This window comes from Crinia signifera, chromosome 8 (genome assembly GCF_055691185.1).
Source record: "Crinia signifera chromosome 8, ASM5569118v1, whole genome shotgun sequence".
NCBI lineage: Eukaryota > Metazoa > Chordata > Amphibia > Anura > Myobatrachidae > Crinia > Crinia signifera.
Window position 1 is genome coordinate 35834486 of NC_139224.1, and position 24884 is coordinate 35859369.

The 24884-nt window shown below is 45.1% G+C and overlaps 1 protein-coding gene across 1 annotated transcript in view; it reads right to left on the bottom strand.

Moving 5' to 3' along the window:
- Positions 1–15157, bottom strand: part of IPPK (inositol-pentakisphosphate 2-kinase) — a 62666-nt gene extending 47509 nt beyond the window's left edge. Inside the window, exon 1 of the mRNA XM_083156134.1 lies at positions 14902–15157. Within this exon, the coding sequence (XP_083012260.1) occupies positions 14902–14982 (81 nt within the window). The 5' untranslated portion in view covers positions 14983–15157. The remainder of the gene's footprint in view (positions 1–14901) is intronic.
- Between the last annotated feature and the right edge of the window lie 9727 nt (positions 15158–24884).

A 24884-nucleotide genomic window follows, 5' to 3' on the forward strand; every position in this document is an offset into this window, starting at 1 on the left:
TACAAGTGGGCAATACTTGCTCTGAACTAACAAGATTACAGCAATTGAGACGAATACTGCTTTCACATTGCAAAATGCAGGGTCGCACTGGGACCTTGAAACTGTTCAGTCCTGGCGCAAACCTGCATTTTGAAGTCATCCGGGGGAGGAGTGGGGAGTCGGCGTGTCATCGGGGGCCGCGCTTAGAGCTGGCACTGCTCCAAATGCAGCCTCCTCCATATTGTGAACGGGAAATGGGTGGCTCGACACATTTGATCCCGTCACACCACCAAGCAACACGGCAACGACCCGGTATTGCTACCAGTTTACGGGACACGGTAACCCCTTTCGCATTGCACTAATTACCGGGTCAAATCGGCTTGTACCCGATATCGGCTTGTACTTGCGATATGAAAGGGGTATAAAACACGTGCTTCCTGTTTCACTAAAGGCCGGCCCAGTAATGGACACATCCAAAGGAGGTTTTACATTCAGCATTCTTCTTTAATGACACAAAACTATTAAACAAATTCCAGTGTAAGGTTATAATCAGATTAATGTATAATTAATTTAATAATCAGCATGCATTCATCTCATGTGTAATCCAGCCCCTGCTGCTGCTCACTAACATATCCTTATTTATAAACCAAAAACCAACTGCTTCACTGCAGTCAGCATGGGAGTTATAACAGTATGTAGTAACAAACGGAAAACACATTTTGTCTGGTTTTCTGCTTAATAAGGAAAGTTCAATATACACAGATAGTGAAGAAAGGAGGAAGTCCTACATCTATATATAATTTATTATTAACAGATATTTATATAGCGCACACATATTCCGCAGCGCTTTACAGAGAACATTTAATCATTCACATCAGTCCCTGCCCCGGTAGAGCTTACAATCTATATTCCTTAGCACAGGGGTCAGGGAACGTTACCTTTTACCCAAAAATATATTTAGATGTGCCGACGTTACCCATTTGATTTGAAAGGAAACATCATATATCATCAATTAAGGTGTAACCCTTTAGCACATGTGCAGAGAGCACAGAAAGGGGGATCCTTAGCCCCTTCAGGACTGCACAGCCATAACCCCTGAAATTAATTGTAATACACACTGTACCCGCAGAAACTGATGATATATCCTGCTAGTACGGTACACCGCCTGGCAGCCATTGATGATTAGGATTACCATGTATGGCACAAAATTTGTACCACACATCCATACATGGTAATCATCATCATCAATGGCTGCCAGGCTGTGTGTGGTATAGCCATTGATAATGTGACGTCCAGGCAACTATTAGTGTCAGTATTTCAAGATGATATAGTGACAGTCTGTGCAATGTTTTTCCCTAGACTAGTGATGGGTATACCATGGCAGGAGCCTATAACCAGGCAAAGAAACTCGGCGCCACAGCGGTGGTACAGACTGAACGCTGCCGAGTAACTAAGAACAAACAGGTACCGGAGTAGCTGTTGGGGTGCCTGTGTGAGTTGCAAGGCCAGCAGCAATCTGAAAAAGGGATTGTCAGTCCCTGTATGGAAACAAAACTGTATGGGTGTAGATTGCGCTAAATTGATGGCAGAACAAGGTATTTAAAAATAATCACAATTTAATAAGTACATATAGCACGCTAAAATTTGATACAATTACAATGAAAAAAAGTTGTAAAAAACAGGATATCAGGTGGATTGAAAGGCTGCATCCAGTTATTGTAACAATATCACCTTAGTCCACGATTGGGTGGGGAGAAGGGAGAATGGAAGATGGAATTTTCCTCCAGACAATTGTGTGTGGTTTCCCTTGTATTGCTTCCTCCAATGCAAATTGTGGGGGTGGCGTTCCTCCCTGTTGGAATATCTGAAGCCTTGGGGGATCCACTGGATGGCCAAAGATGGGTACCTTAGAAAGGTGGCTTGCCTTCAGATGGTTGGTACCATAATCAGATGTATGGCAGGTAGTCAGTCACGGTCTGGTTCTCCACTATTGTTCCCTGCTGGTAATTACTCCAGGGTGGTTGGGTGATATCTGGAGAAGCAGCAAATGGTGGTGGTGGTGGGGGTTTGGCTGGATGCTTATTACAACGCGTTCCGCTGCTGGGTGCAGCTTTTTCAAGGTACGCTGCCGAGATGGTGCAGCAACTAGTCGACTCTACTGAAGAAGTGGGCGGACTTGGACGTGGGGCCCGGGGCATCACGCAGGGAAGCCTGCTATACTCAAGGGCCTGACTCACTGCGTCAGGTCCTTGTACACTACAGAACTTTAACACACACTGCCGGGCATGCATATAGAATCTATATATAGATTCTATATGCAATGAAATGAAATTCCTGGAAGTAATAGACTGTCGCGCTGCCGAGACACAGGCATGCATATAGATTCATATACATGCCTGGCTGTGTCTCGGCAGCGCAACCGTCCATCACCCCCATGAATTTAGTTTGGGGTAATTTACCCCTGTTCCCCGACTACTGCCCTGGCACATGCACACCCATTCATTCATTCAATTAGCCTACCAGTATATTTTTGGATCATGGGAGGAAACCATAGTACCGGAGGAAACCCACAAGTATGGAATATGCTGCGCTATACAAGAAACGGTTAATACATAAAAATGGATAAATATGCAAACTCCAAAGTTAGGGCCATGGTGGGAATTGAACCCATGACCTCAGCGCTGTGAGGCAGTAATGCTAACCATTACACTTTCCGTGCAGTCATTTTCTCTTGACTATATATAGTATCACCAATATTGTTAGCGATAGCAGCGGTGCCGCAAATCGTACAGTGTGTATGGATGTTTACTGTAAAAGGCCATGCCCTCCCGTGAACAATATGATCTTCACAACCATAAACTTACTTTAAAGGCAATTATAGTGACATCAAGCCAATTCCATACCACCTATGTAGCATTAATTTAATTTTGGGAGTGGAACCCGCATGAACGGCTCACTCCCACATTCATATGAAGGGACTTGCTTGTTACGTGCAAATACAACAGGTTACCAGTGCACAGTTGCGAGTCCTGCCTGCGAGTCCAGAATGCCTAACTGATATTATAATGTGGCTATTATAACCCCACCTAGGCAAAACAACTTCACCGCAGGCACAGACTGCCAACATGGATATTACAGAGAACGTTTAGAAAGCCCACGTTCCAAAACACTAACAGACAGAGCATAAGCTTTTCTCACATTACCAACACCACTTACCAGTCAATATATGAGCCATTTATTCAAGTGAACTGTTTGAGCATGCAAAGAACTTTATGGTGTTATAAGTCCTACTGTATGTGACCAGACATCCAAGTACACAGTACAGGAAAGTGGTTCAACACAAGAGTGCCTTCAAAAGTATATCTGCACAATTCTAGTGCTTAGTAAACCTATCAATTAGACACGTAATTATTCACTGAAAAAAAAAAAAAAAAACAGTATATACTTTAATCGTTGAACCACATTTAACATCAATAAGTGTACGGTGTCAGCCTCACTTCGGGCAATGTTACGATTTCCATGATGCATATTCAATTAGCCATGAGGCTTACCACAGACTTTGCCCGCAGCTATTCAATTGCAGCCCTTAGTAAGCCTGCAGGCACAGTGGGCTTCTGCTCCCTCTCCAAAGATGTAAATAGAGATCCTCAGTAAGTAGGACTTTGTTCCCTTAAGGTGCCGGTTTCAAGAACATTAACCCATAGCTCCAGGCCCTTAGTACAGAACCTGTGGGTTAACATGCATTAGTTGTGGGTTAACCACAGGTGGAAACGGGTGAAAGAAGATCTCAGCCAGAACCATTGATACGGGTTCAGTCTTACCAGGTAACTTCTCATGTTCTGTTAAGAAATAGTTGTTCCTAAACAAGATTAAGAGCCAAATGTACTTTTACAGGGTGTGAGAATCAGAAAGTGAGAGATTCTGGGAATTCTCCCTATTTTTTAAAGCGGCAATCATATACATGGCAAAATCAACCTGTAGTTCTGCAGTGTAAATGATCCATACTATAAAAAAAAATCTAGTCATTTAGGTTCATTGTACAATCATGGGCTTGCTTTACTTGTCACACGTCGGGCCTGATGGCTCGCTCCACTTCCTACAGTGTTACAATAAAGGTTTCCCAAATGTCTGATGGAAAAGGTCCTAGTCTAGAAACTACCATCAAAATTATGGCCCACCATCATTCAGGTGTGGATCAGTCGACAATTAATAGGTATCTCCCCTACAGTCAACATGTAACTGGACTGGGTCGAAAAGATTGAAAGGCTCAACTCAACATGAAAAAGGTAACACCACAAAAAGGTCAACTTGGAAATCCTTAATGGTTGACACAAAATTATATAAAAAAAGCATCCCTACATTTTTGTAAGTATAACCCCATGTAAACCAAATGAATGTAATACGTACGCTCGCCAGGCTTCAGGCAAGGTTACTATTCCAAATTATAGTCCATGTGGACTGTAAACAATGAAAAGTAAAAAAATAAAAACACATTGCTTATCATTGCGATGTTAAACACTCGCACCTGCCAACGCATCTTCAACAACATGCATGTCAATAATAAGTTGTCAATATATTGAAGGTAGTCTTCTAAAAAAAAAAAAATAATAAACACATCCCTGTTTGTGTGTGGTATAGAAGAGCTATAGTCAACATGCAGTAGGTCTGCCTGTACTAAAGTTCGATAGAGGTTAAGGTCTACACACTAATGGTCGACACAAGTTTTGAGGTTTTTTGTGGTCAAATATTGTATGCTTGGTAATATGTAACCTCTATCAGTAGAAACAAATAAACCCGTGGGCTGGCTTAGCTACCCACCCTATTGGTCAATGATGCTATTCCCAACCATAGTCCAAGTGGACAGTAAAACAAGCAAACGTTGGGAAATCCCAAAATGACTAATCATGTTGACCTACTGACTGTCTACCTGGACACTGTAGATCAGGCCTGGCCAAACTGTGGCTCTCCAGCTGTTGTGAAGCTATGAGTTCCAGCATGCCTTGCAAGTTTTTCCCATTTAGGAAATGCTAAGACTGCATCAAGGCATGCTGGGATGTGTGGGTTATTATTTATCTATTAACAGTTTCTTATAAAGCGCACACATATTCCGCAGCGCTTTACAGAGAATATTTGAATATTCGGTACTTATGTAATATCTGGGCTCCCGTTTTTCTTATGAGACCGCGTCCCCTTGCGGGGCTCGCTGCGCTCGCCACGCTTCGGGCACGGTGGCTCGCTGCGCTCGCCACACTATATAAAATCAACTCCATGCGTATTTGGATAGTAGGGGTATGAAAAAATGGGGTGTATTTAACATGGGAGCCCAGATAATACATAAGTACCGAATATTCACATAAGCCCAGGCCCCAGTGAAGCTTACAATCTATATTCCTTGTTAGGAGCCAAATTACCTACCAATATATTTTTGGATTGTGGGAGGAAACCCATGCAAGTACGGGGAGAATATACAAACTCCGCACATTTAGGGCCATGGTGGGAATCAAACCCATGACCTCAGCGCTGTTAGGCAGTAATGTTAACCATTACACCAGCCGTACTGACCTGGAGAGTCACAGGTTGGCCAGGCCTGCTGTAGATCTTTCATCGATATACTACCTGTTTGTGATATAGTTGAGTCAGTAAATCTGGTGTTTCAAGTCTGCTTAACCTCACAGCAACAAAAAAAAAAAAAAAATACGGCCAATTTTCCATTCTGGTTTTGACAAATCGGCACTAGATCTTGCAAGCGTGCAGACTGGAAGAGTCAAGTTGTTCGTATATGTCGTCTCATTCTGTGTTTCTTTTAAAGAGTCAATCCAAAAGATTATTTGCTAAAACTCTAGCATAGCGGTCGTGGCGATTTGTTTTGTATAATGCTCTACACCCTACATTCTATGAGCCTTAACCTGGATATTTCCAGTCTAGTATTTTTCAGCAGATTCGCTAGCACAAGAGTCTTATTACACAACAGAGTAGACACACCAGGAGGGGTAAATCAACTGACTGATGATCTAAGTAAACTTGAGAATTGGTCAAGAGCATGGCAACTACAGTTTAATGCTAAAAAATGCAAAATTATGCACTTGGGACTCAAAAACCCAAAGGCTCAATATAGTATCAAGGGTACTATAATGGAAACTACTGAGGAGGAAAGAGATCTAGGAGTCACTATTTCAAGTGACTTAAAGGCAGGAAAGCAATGTAGCAAAGCAATGAGGAAGGCTAGTCAGATGCATGGTTGCATAGGGAGAGGAATCAAAAAAAAAAAAAAAAAAAAAAAGGACGTAATAATGCCACTTTATAGGTCATTGGTACAGCCTCATCTGGAATACTGTGTCCAGTTCTGGAGACCATATCTTCAGAAGGATATAAATACTTTGGAGAGTGTACAAAGGGCAACTAAAATGGTGCATGGACTACATCACAAAACTTACCTGGATAGACTAAAAGATCTTAACATGTATAGTTTGGAGCAGAGAAGGGAAAGGGGGGACATGATATAAATCTTCAAATATATCAAGGGCTTTAACATAGTACAGAAGGGAAATTTTCTTCAAAGGAAAAGTAGTAATAGAACACGAGGACATGCACTGAAACTGGAGGGAGGTAGGTTCAGGGAAAATTACTTCACAGAAAGGGTAGTGGATAAGTGGAATAGCCTGCCATGGTGGTAGAGGCTAAGACAGTAGAACAATTTAAACATGCCTGGGATAGACATATGAATATCCTTACAAAGAAATAAGGATTAATAAGGGTTGAGATTACCTGAAGGGTAAAAAAAAGGGGCAGACTAGATGGGCCAAATGGTTCTTATCCGCCGTCAAATTCTTGTTTCTATCTGACAGTAGTGCCAACTAGTATTGTGATCTAGATTTTATGTTGTATACACTAATCACAAAATTACTTTGTAAACACTACTGCCTGTTTTTTCTTCAAGGATTAACACAAAAAGATGCTTGTAGCTACTCACTCTGCCCACTGGGAGAAGCAGCTGGTCTTGAGATCTAAGCCTGGGGGCCTGAGAGTTTGCCCCTGCGACTTTTTGATTGTTATAGTGAAGCAGATACTTACACGAAACCACAGGAACTAAAATGAAAATTGTTGGAGCTCCCAGGACCTGCTGCCATTCACAACAGGTGGCAGGCTCATGATGTTCAGGAGGTCTTGGGCGCCCAAAATCCTAAGTCCCCCCCAAGCCATGCCGAACATCCCCGAACCTGCCATCTGCTTACTACAACTAATGGTGGCAGGGGCAGGAGAGCTCCGGCGTATGATCACCGGAGCCGAGAGTTGAGGGGGAGCGTTGGGAGGCAACTAGGGGGTGCCTGGACAGGTGATGCGCCAGTGGTGCACAGCTGCAGGCACCACTGGCACACACCACCATCTTTGTGGTATGCCCGGAAAGTAACCAATGAAGTGGTTAATGCTCCTATCCCTGATGTCACTTCAAGATAATTCCTTTATTTCTAGGTTCCTAATAATCCTTTCACTCATGTGACCCAGGAATTTTTCTGTTCAGACCTGGGATTTTGTCTTTTGCTAAATCCTGGGTTTTTGTTAGTGACCCCCTTTTACACTACTTTACAGACTTGGGAAATTCCCGGGTTGGTCTTTAGACATAGGGTGGGATCTTCTTACATCTGCCACCCCTTTCCGACCCACCTGCTACTGCATGCATACTAATCACATATGCACTAACATATGCGATTAGTAAAGCAAAGGACATCTCCTGCGATAAGCGATGCCCCTTGGGGCACGTGGTTGATTCCTTACACAGCCCATAGGCTTCTATAGGGTATCTCCAGATAACTGGGTTTTTACCGCATTTTCCCGTTTAGAGCATCCCATCCATAAGCTTGTTTTTCCAGTTTTTAAGGCAATGTCATCATCAGGTGACGGTTTGCAGGCACACAATAATGAGGTCATGCAAAGGTGGGGGCAGGCTATAAATGGTCTAGGTGTGGTTCTCATAATGCAATGCTGGACTCATGTCTGAACAGCACTTGTGTAGCATGGTGAGGTGGACTTTTTTGGTGGAGTTGCTGTTTCACAAAGCAAATGATGCTCTAAAGGCCCCGATACACTATGCGATTTGGGTGCGATTTCACCCGATTCGGACGAATCGGGCAGTGAAATAGGGCCAAATCGCACTTGTAGACATCCCGTCCGATCCGATGTGCGGTCCCTTGAGCATCGGGGTCAGGAGGACGGACGGGCTGCACATATGTGCAGTCCAGTCCCGGAGCTGTGCGGGGGACGGCAGCGGGCGGGGGATGCCAGCTAATAGAGAGCCAGGTAGGGGGAAGCTGTTGCAGTGCCAGCGGGCGCCGGGCAGAAGACGCTGGCTGCTGGGCAGCGGCCGGGAGGAGCAGATAACTTTAAAAAAAAAAAAAACACAGCCATACAGATGACTAGGAATCCATTGATTGTCTGAGACCTCTCTGCCCCTGCTACCCCTGCCTGGCTCTCTATTAGCCAGCATCCCCCGCACAGCTCCCTCCTCCTGCAGCTCCCCGGGGACTGCATATGATAAATCCATGTGATTTATCATATGCAAAACTTGGCACATCAAGTGCCTAATCGTGTGTCCCCCTCACGGGGAGCTGCAGGGGAAATCAGGTCAGAACTGTCCCTAGGACAAGTCGGACTAATATATGGGGGCCTTAAGATGTTCACTGTTCTTTTTCCTTTTATTTCCTCCTCACTTGTAGCAGCTTAAGGACCTCATCCTCCTTCCAGCGAGACATAATAATGGCAGGCTCTGCAATGGCACTGCCACACTCCTCTGCATGCTGCTCCGCTCATGTGGCACTGGCACACTCCTCTGCACCTCTCATGTGTGGCATCTGTGCCCCCTCCGTCTGATTATGATGTCAGCAGAAGGCATCAGGTGACATTTCCTGGCCATTTGAAGCTGTTTTCATGTGGCCAAACAACAATTGCATGGTTGGTGCCTTTCATGCATTGCAATATCCCGGGTCAATGCATGCTCATGTCTGAAAGGGGTATTCGCTACACAATAGTGAAATCCGAATTAGAGGGGTTTTTTTTATGTGATAACAGAATGAACAAATAGACAAAACTTACAAATTTTATATGGTCTCTGCAATCTCTAGAAGTAAAAAAAAAAAAAAAAATATTATATTATAGATATCCATCTACAGACACAACCCTTACAGTTTATTACATGTATAGATAAGCCGTTCAAGAATGTTTTTGCTGTGCTGTACTAAATTGTTTGTCTATGTACTTTAGACTACACTTCACTAGTGTTCATGGAACTTATGATGAAATTAGTGATGTACAGTAATGTGATTTAAGGGTTATGGGAGAGTTATTATTTGAAGCCTGTAATAAGGCCTACATACACAGCGAGTTGCTGAGAGTTCTGAGCGATGCTAGACCGCGCTTGGCACACAGCAAAGTGTCCGGCGATTAAGTAGAATAATATCCAGCATGCTATCGCTATGTCCCTACACACGGAGATCACTTAGAAAATGCCCGTAAAATCACTGTGTAGTTTTGAAGTGGCATACACACGGAGCGATTTTGTGCTCTTTTCTAAGCAATCCGACTAGATTGCTTAGAAATTAAGCACAGATTGCTGTGTGCATGCCCCGGAGAGATGGCGATGCGCGGTCTTGCACGTCTCGAACGCCCACTAGGTAAGTCAGTGCATGCAGTCAAAATCTAGTCAAATTACTTGGCAAGTGACTGCAAATCTCCCTGCATGTATATGTGCTCTCCATGGGAGATCTGGACACAGGAAAATCACCTACCCTAAATAGCTTAGCAAAATCGCTCAGATCACATCTATGTGTGTGTATGTCCTTTAACATAATCTACAGATAGAGCATAAAAGGTTATCTCATAAATCACTATTGATTTTGGTCAAATAGTGTAGTTGCTGCTGAACACATTACAGCTTATGGGTGCCTCCATAAAATAATACACATACCGTATATATTCGAGTAGAAGTCGACCCGATTATAAGCCGAGGCACCTAATTTTACAACAAAAAAACTGGGAAAACTTATTGATTCAAGTGGGACCCTCACTCGAGTATAAGCCGAGGGGGGCTTTTTCAGCATAAAAAAATGTTCTGAAAAAGTAGGCTTATACTCGAGTATACATATGGTATTCCATAGTTGTTATTTGCCTGTGTGTGTGGTTAGGGTCAATTCCTAGTGAAGCTATGTACAACCAGTCGATTTCTGCTCACACCTTCGAGAAGCACAAAAATAAGCTAATTATCGCCACGGTAACATCTTGGCTGTCACTGAAGCCGGAGAGTGCCATTTACCAATTTATAAAACAACAACAACAACAACAACAACAACAACAACAACAACCACAACCACAACCACTACCACTACCACTTACCTTGAGTAAACCCCAGGCATTAGACACAGTAAGTTACATTTTAAAACTTAGGTGCCTGCCGCAATGCTGTCTATTGAATAGCTTCAACCTGGGAGCTACAACACCATGCTGAGAATTGTATTAATTCCAGATTTTCCCGGGAGAGTACAGCTGGATACACACGTAAAGCCCCGCCCACACTAGACGACTAAAGGGCACAATTGGGTGCCGCTAATCAAATGATATTGAGTGTACATGGTAAATGATATCTTACAGTGATGTCACCTGAACCTGCAGGTCATTGGCTATATAGCCAAAGTCGATCTGCATATTCATTAACGATATTGAGTGTACTCTAGACTTTTAAGATATCGTTCAGAAGGGCCCTAGCAGTAGTATTTATTAATGCTTTTATAATACATTTTGCATAAAACCTGCGAGCCTGACACTCCCTGGTACTACTTCTCGGAAGTACAGGGTTTAGGGAAATTCAGATTTTCTATTCGATAAACAGTTATGATGCCCATTTGTGAAATGCAGTCAACACAGATGAGATCATTTAACAAAAATAGACATTCAAAACTATTTAAAGTCACCTATTACTTTGCACATAAGCATACCACCGGCATAAACAGCATGTATAGATTTACAGCTTTCAGCTGTCAGGATTGATGACTGCATAAAGAGCATGAAAAAAAAAACCCCACAAGAGTACGCAAACAAATAACAGGAATCTCTATAGTTCGTTTGCAGTCATTTAAGAGATGGATTGGAGTCCAATCGCCCTCCAACAGAACTATAGATAAATCTTTGGTGCAGGACTGCAGGTAAACCCAGAGGCTAATAAAAGGTGCGTACACACGTAGTGATTTTTCTGTGTGATCTATCTGGTGGGAACAAAAACCTGGAAATGTATGGGAGCATATGACAATCAAAAATTTCCACCCAAATGTAGGAAAACAGAAAAAAATATATATATGCTTTGATAAATTTGTTATATCAGAATGATTTAAACAATTTGTCTGACTGATCACTGTCTGTTTTCAAGCGTTTGGGAACAATTTTTTGATTGTCATTTGCTCCCATACATTTCCAGGTTTTTGTTCCCACCAGATAGACAGAAAAATCTGTACGTGTGTACGCACCTATAGATAAACAGAGACACAGATCTTGTTCTGACACTGGGTGCTCTCTGAATTCACAGCCTTCAGCTGCGATATGTATCACACGCTTTCTATTATTTTTTTTGTGCTTTCATCAGGTTTGCTTAACATGACAAAAGCATAATAACATTGTAAATAGATGTCATTGCAAATTCATTCCTGTGGTGATTCAGAGTGCCGTCATTCAATGTTTGAGATTATACAGTACACTGTATACAAACTTCAGTTATTAACAAGGCAAAGGGTGGGATGCACTAAAGGAAAAATGCTGTAAAAACCCTGTTATCTGGTTTTTACTGCGATTTCGTATCCAGGAAAAACCGCACGCCGGGTTTTCGCTGCGGGGTTTAATAGTCAGCAAAAGCTGGCGATACCCCATTAAAGCCTATGGGCTTATCTCGACCTGCCACCACCCCACAGCTGTGTCCGGGCAGCACAGTGTTGCGCTGCCCAGACCAGTGATCTCCTCCTCCCTGCACTGTACATCCCCTTCCTGGTGCAGGGAGGAAGAGACGGAGCCCACCCCGCAGTAACAGCCGGGTAGGAGAAGAAGGGAGCTGCTGGGGACCCTCTTACCGCAAGAGCTGCCCTTTGCGATACTAATTGTATGTACAATTAGTATCGCTGCGGTACCATTATCCACACCCTGTAGACCAGGGGTACTCCAGTCCTCGAGAGCTACCAACAGTTAACATTTTCCAGGTCTCCTCACAGAATCACAAGTTAAGTAATTATCTCTACCTGTGAATCTTTTGTAATTTGCCAGTGAGTAAAGAGTGCACCAGCTAGGTGACCTGGAAAGCATGAACTGTTGGTAGCTCTCGAGGACTAGAGTTGGCTACCCCTGCGGTAGACAGTGTAAAAGCCACAAATGGTCAGTCCTTGGCCCTCCTCTTCTCCCTCTAAACCCTCATCAGCTCCTATGGCTTCCATTACCACCTTAATGCTGATACCCTAATCTATCTCTCCTCATCCGACCTATCCCCATCACTCCTGTCCAAGGTCTCCGAATGCCTCACGGCCATCTCAGCCTGGATGACCCAAGGCTACCTGAAACTAAGCACGGATAAAACTGAACTTCTAATCTTCCATCCCCCAAACATCCCCTCTTCTCCCACTATCTCCATCAGGATTGGTGAAACCGAGATCACCTCCACCGACCTTTCACCCCCCACATTCGTGCTCTCTCAGTCTTGCCGCTTTCACCTCCGCAACATCTCGTGCATTAGACCATTCCTTTCCACTGACGCGACCAAAATGCTCATTCACTCTCTTGTCATCTCCCGCCTTGACTACTGCAACATTCTTCTATCTGGGCTACCTCTCGCTCCTCTTCAATCCATTCTTAATGCCGCTGCTGAGCTCATCTTCCTCTCCGGCCGCTCTACCTCCGCCTCCCCCCTCTGTCTATCTCTTCACTGGCTCCCCATTCCTTTCCGAGTTCTCTTTAAACTCCTCACCACCACCTACAAGGCTCTCCTCCTCCACCATTCCTTACCTCTCTTCACTGATCTCTATCCACACTCCCTCCCGTCCTCTTCGCTCCACCGCCAACCACCGCCTGACCTCTCAACTAATCACCTACTCCCACTCCCAAGACTTCTCTCGCGCTGCCCCCCTGCACTGGAACAACCTCCCGCCACCCATCAGGCTTTCTGGTTCCCTTACCTCCTTCAAGCACTCCCTCAATAACCACTTCTTCTGACTAGCCTATCCCTCCTCCTAACCTCTTTTGCGCCTCCTATCCTGCCTACACCTCCATCCATCCATTCCTACTTATCCTATTGTTTTTCGTTTGTCCACCCACCTCCTTTTAGTCTATTAACTCTTACGAGTAGGGCCCTCCTTCCTCACATACTCACCCTATCTCTTTACCTCACCAGTGCTCCTGTCCCGTTCTTCATCTTCAGTCTCCTCTACAATTTCGACACCTACTTCAGAACTGATGCTGATTTTAGTTATACCAGCTATACCCCTATTTACGCTTTATGTTATCAACACACCCTGTACGTTACCTTGTAATTTGTTTGCTATGTACGGCGCTGCAGACACTTTGTGGCGCCTTATAAATAAACTACTACAAACCTTATATGCAAGACGCAGAGAGAACCGCCACAGGACCCTGACCATCTGAGGTGGTCAGAGTACAATTACAGAGTGGCAGCACAACCACAAATAGAAGGGTTAACAAACAGTAGGACAGTGGCAGCACGAACCCTCAGTAGAGGGAACATCTCCCCCTTATATAGCGGTTAGGGTATAGATGATAGAAAATGTCACGTTGAACAGTGACCAGGTTGACACCAAAAAAAAAAAAAAAACAGGTTGACATAGGCAAGGTCGACAGTCAGAGTGGACATGAGTTTTTGGTGTCTATGTAATCATACTCTGACATGGACACAATATATATGTACCGCTTCACTCACCATGCTTCAGGTAGGGTGCCTTGCTCCGCTCAGCACACTATTATATGCCCACATAGACAGTATGAGACTTGGGACAGTATAAAAACAAAAAGCATGTTGACCTTGCATATGTCAACCATGTGGCAATCTTTTGACAGTGTAGACCTAAGGTATGTCATTCCTTTTATCCGTCGACCATTAGTGGCCGACCTAGACATTTTCTATCCACTGACTGCATACCCCCATAGATGGGCACACAGGGGGCAGTGGTGGTACAGCCCTCCTCCATAGGTGAACAGTGGCAGCACAGCCCCTTTACAATTGCAGCTGGGCACAGAGGGCAGTGGCAGCACAAACATAGCTGGGTACAGAGAGGGCAGTGGTAGCACAGCACCCCCGCCCTTGCAGCTGGGCACACAGAGGGTAGTGGAAGCATAGACACAGCTGGGCACACAGAGGGCAGTGGCAGTACACACCCCACCCCTCCTTCCCTTGCAGCTGGGCACACAGGGTGCAGTGGCAGCATAGACATAGCTGGGCACACAGAGGGCAGTGGCAGCACAGCCCTCCCACCTTGGCACACACAGAGGGCAGTGGCAGCGCAAACCTAGCTGGGCACACACAGAGGGCAGCGGATACCTAGCTGGGCACACACAGAGGGCAGTGGCAGCGCAGACACAGCGGGGCACACACAGAGGGCAGTGGCAGCACAGCCCCCCAATACACAGGAACGGCGGTCAATGACATAATTATGCCAAGCACCACACTGACACGGGGGCAGAGTGCAATGACAGGGAAACAGGGCACACCCATATCCCTCTTCCCCTCCATCGGCGCCAGCTCTGCGGTTGCTTCATCACCCAAATCATTATAGCGTTCCCCTCTTCCGCCCGGCAGCAGGAGCGCAGCCCGTACGGGGTCAACCCGGTGACAGGGAACACTAGCGTTGTACAAGGCTCAGACAGCAGCCCAGCCCCGGCCTCCCCCCTTACCTGCGAATGAGACACCACCAGGCTTTTGTTCCCCTCCCCGTGGTAGCTCCATTCATTCTCGTCCATCTTCTCAGCTTCCATCCCCGGAGCAGGCGACGGTTCTATAGCGCCCCGGAGATGTCGGACGAAAGCGAGAGAGTGTGCGCTGCTCGTTGACCGGGTGTCTGCGGCTTGCTGCCGCCGGTGTGCGTTAGTCACAGAGTGCACCCCTGTCCGGCAGCAGCAGCAGCACTGACAACACTACGGCTCTACGTCACGCAGCCCCGCCCAAAACACGCCCACTAACTGTGTCAGAGTCTGTGATTGGCCCGCGATCCTGGTTCATAACCATAGAGCTGAAGTGAATGAAGCCAGTGAAAGAAGAGCGTCTGCGGCTGTGGACTGGACATGGGTTGTGCGCCGGAGGTCTGTGCCACCCACCCACCCACCTGCAGGGCGGCTGACGTGGGCTGGGGATGGATATCTGAAGCCCACCATCGAATCGTCCAATGCGATGCTACACCATTGCATACCTCCCAACATGACCCTCTCCAGGAGGGACACAATGCTGGTAATCATATATTAAGAGGAAAGTCCAGGAGCAGAGCATTGAAGGCTCTGCTCCTGGACTTTCCTCTTAATATATGATTACCCTCATCTGTGTTGAACAGGTAAATTGCTAAGAAAGCTGCTTCAACATAGGGGATGGCAATTATAAATTAAGAGGGAAGTGCAGGAGCAGAGCAATGTGTTCCTCCTCAAGAGGGTCATGTTGCGAAGTATGAATCATTGCGGGCGCTAAAAAGTACCCGTGATGTGCTGCTGATGGTCCAATTCCGATTAGTCTTATGTGCTGCACATAAGCTCTCTAGGATCAGCTCAAATACGCAATTTCACCTGATATATCGGTTCAATCCATCGGAATCTAGTAAAATCGGACCCGTGTATGGGCACCTTAAGGTGGGCCAGGGACGAGTAGTTCATCACCCGCCCTTTTGTTGGCACATACGGCCTGATTTAGAGTTGATTGCAGTAATGCAAATTCGCAATCCGCTCAATTATCAAATGACTATGCATGTATATGGATTGTATGTCCCCATTTGACGTTACTAAATGCTGGTATGCATGCAGAGACTGGCGGCAAGGTGCTTGTTGCATCTCACCCAACGTGATTCATCTGGATTTGGTTCAGGATCCAAGGCAGTTATCTGACCAGAGGTTGTGTGATGGAAATAACCATTCTCCATATACTGTAGGTCAGGCATTCCCAACCACGGTCCTCAAGGCACACCAACAGTACAGGTTTTAGTGGTATCCAGGCTTGAACACAGGTGACTTAATTAGTACCTGCGTGATTCTGATTAATCCATCTGTGCTGAAGCCTGGATATCACTAAAACCTGCACTGTTGGTGTGCCTTGAGGACTGTGGTTGGGAATGCCTGCTGTAGGTGATTATTGAACATAGAAGCCAACGAATAGTGGCTCACGCAATGATGCTTTCAGCTGAAATGAATGTAGTCGGCAAGATGGAGTAAGCAGAGGGTATCAGAATGTGGACTAGAGTCTCTGGTCAGTGCTCACCAGCAGGGAGAGCTCTTCAAACCGAAGGTGCTTGGTGATAAATCAGACTAATATGGCCTACACGGCACGCATGCCGATATTAAGGCATTTTCTAAGAGACTTTGCTTAGTTTGGCAAAGCCGCTTAGAAAATGCCCCTACATCGGTGTGTGTGTGTGTGTGGGGGCTATAGCGATAGCAATGCGAATCGCTGTAGCTGGCCGAGATTGATGGACAGTGTCCATCAATCTCGCTGGTCGCCCCACCCCGCACAAATAACAAGTCTTTTTTTACAGGGGTGTGGCCATATCCCCTTGCATGCAAGCACATGGCTGTAAAATTATTTGCTCACCATCGAATGATTTTTCCGGCATTCGTAATGACTTTTTATTTAGATGCTGTTTTCCCAATTCTCGCATGCGCAAACCCTGAACATCAGGGATGGGGACGAATTCGGCCCACAATGAATGGGTCAGAATCAGCCACTAATCCTTTTTTACATTCTATTGAAATTTATTTTAAGTGGCCACACCCCTATTATCAGAGTCCTGCATGACTCTTTGTGTGTCTACCCATAACCTACTCAGTGCATACTTGCCTACCTGACCCTCTCCATGCGGGAGAAAATTCTCTGTTCCTGGACTTCCCTGGTAATGTATGATTGCCATCACCTGTGGTGAAATACCTTTACCTAGCTCCCCACAGGTGATGGCAATCATACATTACCAGGGAAGTCGAGAAACAGAGCATTTTTTCCCGCATGGAGAGGGTCAGGTAGGCAAGTATGACTCAGTGACCGGGGGATCAGCTAACGTGTAACTGGGATGCAGAAAAGTGCACTTTACTGCACCATCTTATTAATTTATTTCAGTTATTGCTTACATTATAAAGAAGAGGGGAAGACAGTGAGCTTGTGTTTTGGGGATTTAAAAAAAATTTTTGGGTATGTTTTCATACTTTACCATCCACCTGGACTCAGATTGGGAACAGTGCAGTGTGCTGAATGCAAGAGTAGCAGAGTGAGTGAAAAGGGCAAGGGTACGCAGATTCATAATTAGGAGTTCAGATGTTAGATGTCGACGTTGACACAAAACAGAGCAGAACAGGAGTCGAGAACAAGAGGGGACCCTGCATAGTGCTATCTCAAGATAGCGTTAGTCTCACAGGGCTCCTTGTGGTATGCTTTTCACATTTATTTTAATAAATTTGGCCAAATCAAAATTCTCTTTGCAAGTATGGGACATGCAATCTGATTACTACAAAATGCAATATTAAAGACTTGGAGGGAAATTTTAGGAATCCTTCTCCGAGTATGCTTTTGTACATTTTAGGTGATTCTAAACTAATTTGAAGAGCAGGTGTGAAAACACACTTTTTTCACATTTAGTAAAAAATAATGTTGATAAATATGTCCGTTAAAGTGCGGCTCCATACCTCCCAAATGTTCCGACTGACACCCACTGTCCGCAGTGTGGTTTGGGTACAATTGAGGAACTTGCTGCAGAGAGAGACTGGCATAGCCAGCAGCTCACAGAGTGCTGGGCATGCCACCACAGTGATAAAAAAGGGTGCGTAGCTCGCAATCGCACCATTGCCAAGAGGCCACGCCCACTAGCGACAAGATTTCAGGCATGTGGCAAAGGAGCGCGCAGATGTCCCTTGTAGAGGCTGAGCAATGTTGGGAGGTATGCTGTTCTGCTTAGGTCATTTATGTCTTTTTGTTTTTCAAAAATAATTTTTATTACAGATTTTGTAGGGATACAGTGATATATCGTTTGTCTTATTATGTGTGAATCGTGCAATTTATTATTTTTATACATTATTGTACATGAAAAAAACAGATAATAAACTTGACTGACCTACTAGTAAGATAACTTGTTCTTCAAGTACTTAAAGCAAGACTGTGGATGCCAAATGAAAGGAGAAAAGTGGTTCTTTAAGTGGATTCTATTCACATAGGCGCCAAGGTTCTTTTTATAAACAGCTTGGGGGCCCGGTACATGTGTAACAGGTTAGTGTGCCCAATTCAGACCTTCTTACTGGGCTGGGAGTATTCGGAGCCCAGCAAGCAGGTAAATGCCAACCTCGATCACCATCAAATGATTTCCCCCCTAATTCTAGACTCACTTGGTGCTGCAAAGGCCATGAGGAAAAGGAGGCCACTTTTGACATCACCGACCCTCCCTCTCAACGGCCAGGGAACGCCTGCATTTTCCGGGACACTACCAGAAACCACTGGCGTAACGCCCCCAAATGCGCCCCCAAATGTCCAGCACCTATCAGTCACCTTGCCATCGGCCAGCAAAGGATAGTGTTCGCATAGTCCATTCGCAAGGGGACCCCACACATGAACAGTGTTTCAATAATTTGCAGCCCTGCCTATGGGTCTTAAGTGGGCTCATTATCTTTCTTTTAATCCAACATTGTATAAATACAGACTTTTCGCATCACCCTTTGTGTGCATGCATATAGTTTATTTCTAGGTTGTGGCATATTATTTGATTAATTGTGTGGTTTTTTTAACTTGTTTTTATTTTTTACATCTTTTACTATGAAAAAAGGTTATTAAAGAGAGAGGAGAGACATAGGGTGTCGGGAGAAGGGGAGGAGAGAGAGGATATCAGGGAGAGAGGGTGTCAGAAAGAAGAGTGGGAGGGGCAAGTGAGAGGAAGGGATGCTAGCAGGAATGAAAGAGAGTGTCAGGGAGGTTGGGGTAGAGAAAGAGAGGAGAGCAAGAGAGAAAGAATGTTAGGGGGAGAGCTAGAGAGACTACAGAGAGAGAGATAGTGAGAGTCAGAGTGGTGCACAGTGTCAGGGAGAGAGAGACAGAGCGCATAAAAGAGAGAGTGTCAGGGAGAAAGAGATGGAGAGAGAGAGAGGAAGGGAAAGCGAGTATGAGAGACACTACCAGGAAATGAAGGACGGATGGGCATAAACGGACACACTAAGGGACATTGATGGACAGAGAGCCATATGAGGGCATCAATGGATAAATGGTCAAATGGATGGACGTGGGCATAGACAAACAAACAGATGGACAAAGCACCATATGGGTGCATAGATGAATAGACAAGGGGTGCTTACGTGGTTTTTGTTTTGGTATTTGCACAGAATTAACTACCCTGTTCTCTAGCAGCTGCTTGGTGAAGCATTGGTGTTGAGCGCCTTATCAAACCTTCTTTTTTGTATCACCATTAGTCGCGCACTACAAAGCCAGTTTACAATTTGTAGAATGATCTGTGGTGAAGAAAAAAACACAGTGGTCTGTTGTCAAGTTCAGAATATATAGATGATATTTCTGTTGCCCTCTAGTGGCCATATAGGAGAATGCTGTCAGTATAAACATTTCCTTGTTAACATTGTTTTTATTTATATGGATATATAATCCAGGAGGCTTGCACTCACAAATAAATTAATTAAATACATTTTGATAAATATGCCCTATTGTGGGTCCAATTTCCCATTCTGCCAACCCGATCCCCCAACCCAGTCATTGGCTAAACTGGGAATTGTCCAAATACTTGCTAGATGATTTGGCCCCATACGTTTCCTTTACTTTAAAAAGTTGTCTGGAGTACTTTCTTCATCAGACTGTTATAGAATTTGATTGCTTTTCCAATTTATCAAAAAAATGTCCATACCAAGATTAATTTGAAAAATTACCTCCTAATCCGCGTCGGCTGCCGCTGGCTGCGATGTCACCTCACCTCCACTGCTGCTGCTGGTCCTTGCTGTCACCGCCACCGTCACGGGACCGGTGCATGCACAGTATCGTCCTCGGTACTGTGCATGCGCTGGCCCCCAGCTTCTATGGGCTGCTTCAGATTACTTTTGAGGATCTGATCAAACACTTTGCAATTATAAACTGTGGGAGAAAACTTCAAATATATTTACTTTAAAGGCCCATACACACTGGGCGACTTTGAGCTGAAAGCCACTCAAAACAGCCTGTTTGAGCGACTTTCAGCTGAAAGCCGCCCAGTGTGTATGGCCCAGCGATGAGCGGTGAGCGCTGCTGCGCGCTCCTGCATCATCGCCGGGAGCTCCGGGACTAGGTGCCTTGCCAGCCACTGGGACGTGGAGGGAGAATAGAATAGTGTGCATGGCAAGTGCAGTAAGCCATGCGAGGGGATGCGGTACAATTCAACGGTGTCCATGTCTACTATGTCGACATTTAGGAAAAGAAACTTGAAAAATGCTTGTGTCGACCTTCCAACCCTGCCGGCCTTAGCTATGTTGACCTGTTCCTCTGTCCTGCATGGAGTGTTGCTCTCTGCCTTTGTGCTTCTGGTACTCCTTGGTCTGTATCTCAGCACTGAGTTGCAGACTTGGCAGCGATGGAGTTGCCGTGGAGGAGAGCGGCACCCTGAGTGGGGACGGAGGGGCTGGGTTTTGGGAGTTGCAGGGTGCTAGAGTGTACACAGAGAATGTACTACTTGTGGCTCTATTAATGCCGAGTTTATCATACTATTATACATATCAGCTTTCCCATATGTGCATTGCGTCCATGTGTGGCTTATCTCCTACAGCGTAACCATCGTAGTGCGCCCAAAATGGCTGCCTTATTTGGTATGCCTGCGGATAGGATGAAAAACACATAGACCCAATGGTTACAGTGGGACACTAGCACTCGGATGCTGAAACCACCCATTTTGTGTTATCTCTTCTGGGCGTGACCTATTTCTCCCAAGGTAATCCTACGTTGTGCGCCCAAGATGGCTGCCGTGCCTGGTACCTTTTATGGTTGGAATATATAACCCATAGAAGTTATTACCCAAAATGTCTACACCAACCCAGCACTATGCGTAATGTGCTCTCTACGTTATGTCCTTAATTCTCTCTGTTTTCTAACTTCATGCAATTCTAATGCCTTTGTTCAATATACCATGTTTATTATGTATTTTAAGCGACTTTGAGTCCTATGGGAGAAAAGCGCTATATAAATAAAATGATTATTATTATTATTTCATGTGTTGAGACAAAACACCAGTCCATGCACAGTAAAACACTGTGAAAAATGAAGAATGTACGTCAAAGAAAATCCGCATTCAAAACCATGATAATTGTGTAATTTTGGCAGATTTAGGAGGGGTATTCAATCCCGAATCACGACTGTCAGACTATAGTAAGCATACTATATAAAGCTACTCACAGTAAGGTGATGGTTTCTAGTGCAATAGGTCAGGGGTTCTAATACTGGGTGTCACACTTTCCAAAACATTTGTTAAAACAGTTAATTGAATGATGCCCCCTTCAGGGCAGGAGCCCAGCAGCTGGTGACTCAGTTGCCTCCCATACTTCCACCCCTGTGCACAAGAGGAAGTTATTATACACATTTATAAAAAAAAAAAAAACAGGGACATAATTCAGAGTGAAGGAAACTTGATAATTATTTTGATAAAACTCACAATTTTCCAAATGAACATATTATACCACGTTCACACTGCCAAGCAAATTACCGGTAAAGCATGTGTATGCAAAACATCCATTCGCAATGGAATGTACACATGGTGGGGGGAGAGGGGGGGCAACGATTGCCTGGCGGGCAGCATCAGATGGCTCGCTAAGAAGCTAATTTACACTGCTTAGTGAGCCAACTAGAATCAGGCTCCAAACCTGAATCAACCTGAATCACCCCCAATATACTTTTACTTACACACAATGCTATTAACACAACTACACCAATGTACATATCTTCTCTTATTTCAAAATAACTCCCTAACGGACCACTGCTCTGCATGAGATCTGGGCAGCAGATGAATAGATGCCAAGCTCATGCGCATGGCATCTATTCAAAGCGTAGGGGATCCTGGGGTCATGCCCCGACAGTAAAACATCCGGCCACCCCGAAAAACACCCTTTCTACTCTTTGGGAGCGAGGTCTTTATTCACAGTGAAAAGCAGGATCTTCCTATCTTCCTACTAAGGCACCATAGTAATCAGGGCACTGACAGTGTCTTCTTTATTGCTGCCAACCCTGATTACTATGGTACCTTAGTGTGCGCTACTGCTCATGGTAATGTGGACAGCCGCCAGCTAGGCAGAAAGCAGTGACAGTGGGACAGAGTGGGGTGGTCAGCCCAGCTGCATTCAGAGCAGGTCATCGGCTATTTAAAATCTTGTGCCGGCTCGCCAGCCAATTGGAGCTCACGTTCGGCAACCAATCAAGAGCCACCACTGCCACTTGAACTCCACCTTGACAACGAGAATTTCACTCCTCTGTGTCAACGAGCATTTAACTCCACTTGGAAACAAGTATTTAGCTCCCTCATGGCAACGATCAATTAACTCCCCTGTAGCAACGAGTATGTAATCCCCCTTGGTTGCAAGCATTTCAATTCCCCATGGCATCGAGCATGAAACCCTCTTGGTATCAAGCATGTAAACCCCTTGGAATATAGCATGAATTCACCTTGGCAATGAGCATGAAACCCCATTGGCATTGAGCATGAAGCCCCTGCCATCGAGCAAGTATCCCCTGGTATTGAGCATGTAACCTCTGGCATTGAGCAGGAAACCCATAGCCGTGAGCATGTATGTAAGCGCACTTATGTGGCATAATATGTAACGGGCATTATGGTGTGTGGTATAATATGTAATGGGCATCATGGTGTGTGGCATAATAGGTAATGGGAATCAAAGTGTGTGGCATTTTGTGTAATGGGCATCACGATGTATGGCATAATGTGTAATGGGCTTCACGGTGTGCTGCAAATTGTGTAATGGGCATCACCGTGTCACAATGTGTTACAGGCATTATGGTGAGTGGCACAATGTGTAATGGGCATTATGGTGTGTGGCTCAATGTGTAATGGGCAATATGGTGTGTGGCACAATGTGTAATGGACATTACGGTGTGCGTAATCCTTGTATGTCTAAGTGGCTCTACTTGGTGCAGTGTTCCTAAAGGGCTCTAGCTGGCACAATGTGTCTAAGGGTCTCTATCTGGTGCAGTGTGTCTAATGTGACTTAGTACTATTATGTGGCATCCAGCGCACTGCTCCTATTTTTAAGTATTAATTGATACTCCACCCACATTGTAGCCCCACCCACAATATCCACATTGAGGTGGTGCTATAATCTATGTTTGCTTACCAAACAAATTAGGCTTGGACCAGGCCTGCCTACCTCTATGCCTATCTGCTATTACCCAGTTTTGTTCTATCATTGTTGCTTGTAATTGTAAACCACAACAGAATATCCTGCGCTATATAAGATATAAGAGCTAAGGACAGGGCTGGCAACAGAAATCTTGGGGCCCTGTACACTGATATTTCCGGGGCCCCCCGCCCTTCAACCCCCCCCCCCCCCCCCCCCAGCTGCCGAGCTGTGCCGCAGCCAGGGACCCTGAAGGTTTTCCAACATAATACCCCTAACACGCCTTTTATTATTTTAATCTAGTTTCCCGAAAACAGCACATTTCCAAAAATCATAATATTTATTTGAGATGGTCAAAGTGAGACAATTTGTTATGAAGAGACATGTACATACTAATCTGCTCTCCTGTAAGCAGTTTTGTGCACCTAAATGGTATATTCTTATACAATATTCCACACAATTTATGACACTTAATTTGAGCCTTATTTATTAAGATTGCACTTATTTAAAACTAATTTTATTGCCATTGCCATGGAAAATTCTAGTCAGAGCAACAAGATTTGCTTATCAGTCCATATTAATTATACCTCTCAACTTTGGCCGCCAGGCAATCAGGACTTGCCGTGTCGGAGACGTGACTATGGCTGAAAAATGGATAAGGTATCCAGTGGGTGGTGTATCGGGAGGGAGGCTTTGGTGGGGGAGCATGGCCTGGCTCTGCAGGTCCCCGTTTTTTGTCACTTTGGGGGTTCGGTCGCTGACCATTGAATGATGTGGTGCGTGCACGCATATATAAGTGACTTTTAAGTTACTTACATATGCATGCATGCTGGCGTGGATATGGGCGCAATAAGTGCAACTATGTGCCTATATCACCTGCAGCAAATGCCCCCTGGCCCCTGTAACACCTGCAGTAAGTGCCCCTGCATCAGCATCAGTAAGTGCCCTCCAGTCCCTCTGTAATTGGCTCCAGTGTATGTCACTGGGTCCCGATCTGGAAGAGCTTGTCTGCTGTGGTAGCTGGTGGGTGGGCAGCAGTCCTTCTCCTCCACTGCAGCCTTATATGGTTTCTGCTGCTGGGGGAGGGGGCTCACGGCCATTTTTTATTTGGGCATAAAGATGCGCCCAATGACTGTGGCCCAGTCAGGGAGAGAGCAGCTGGCTCTGGTGTGATATGGTTGGTGAAAAGGAGGTGACTAGTCAGATGTTTCTGATTGTCCACCATAAAAAAATGTGGTCCGTAACCATGAACTCAAGACACCCCTGCGAGAACCTCACTGCATCCCATGGTCACTAGTCAAAAAGTTTGGAAACCATTGCAATAGGCTTTAACATTAACCTAGACT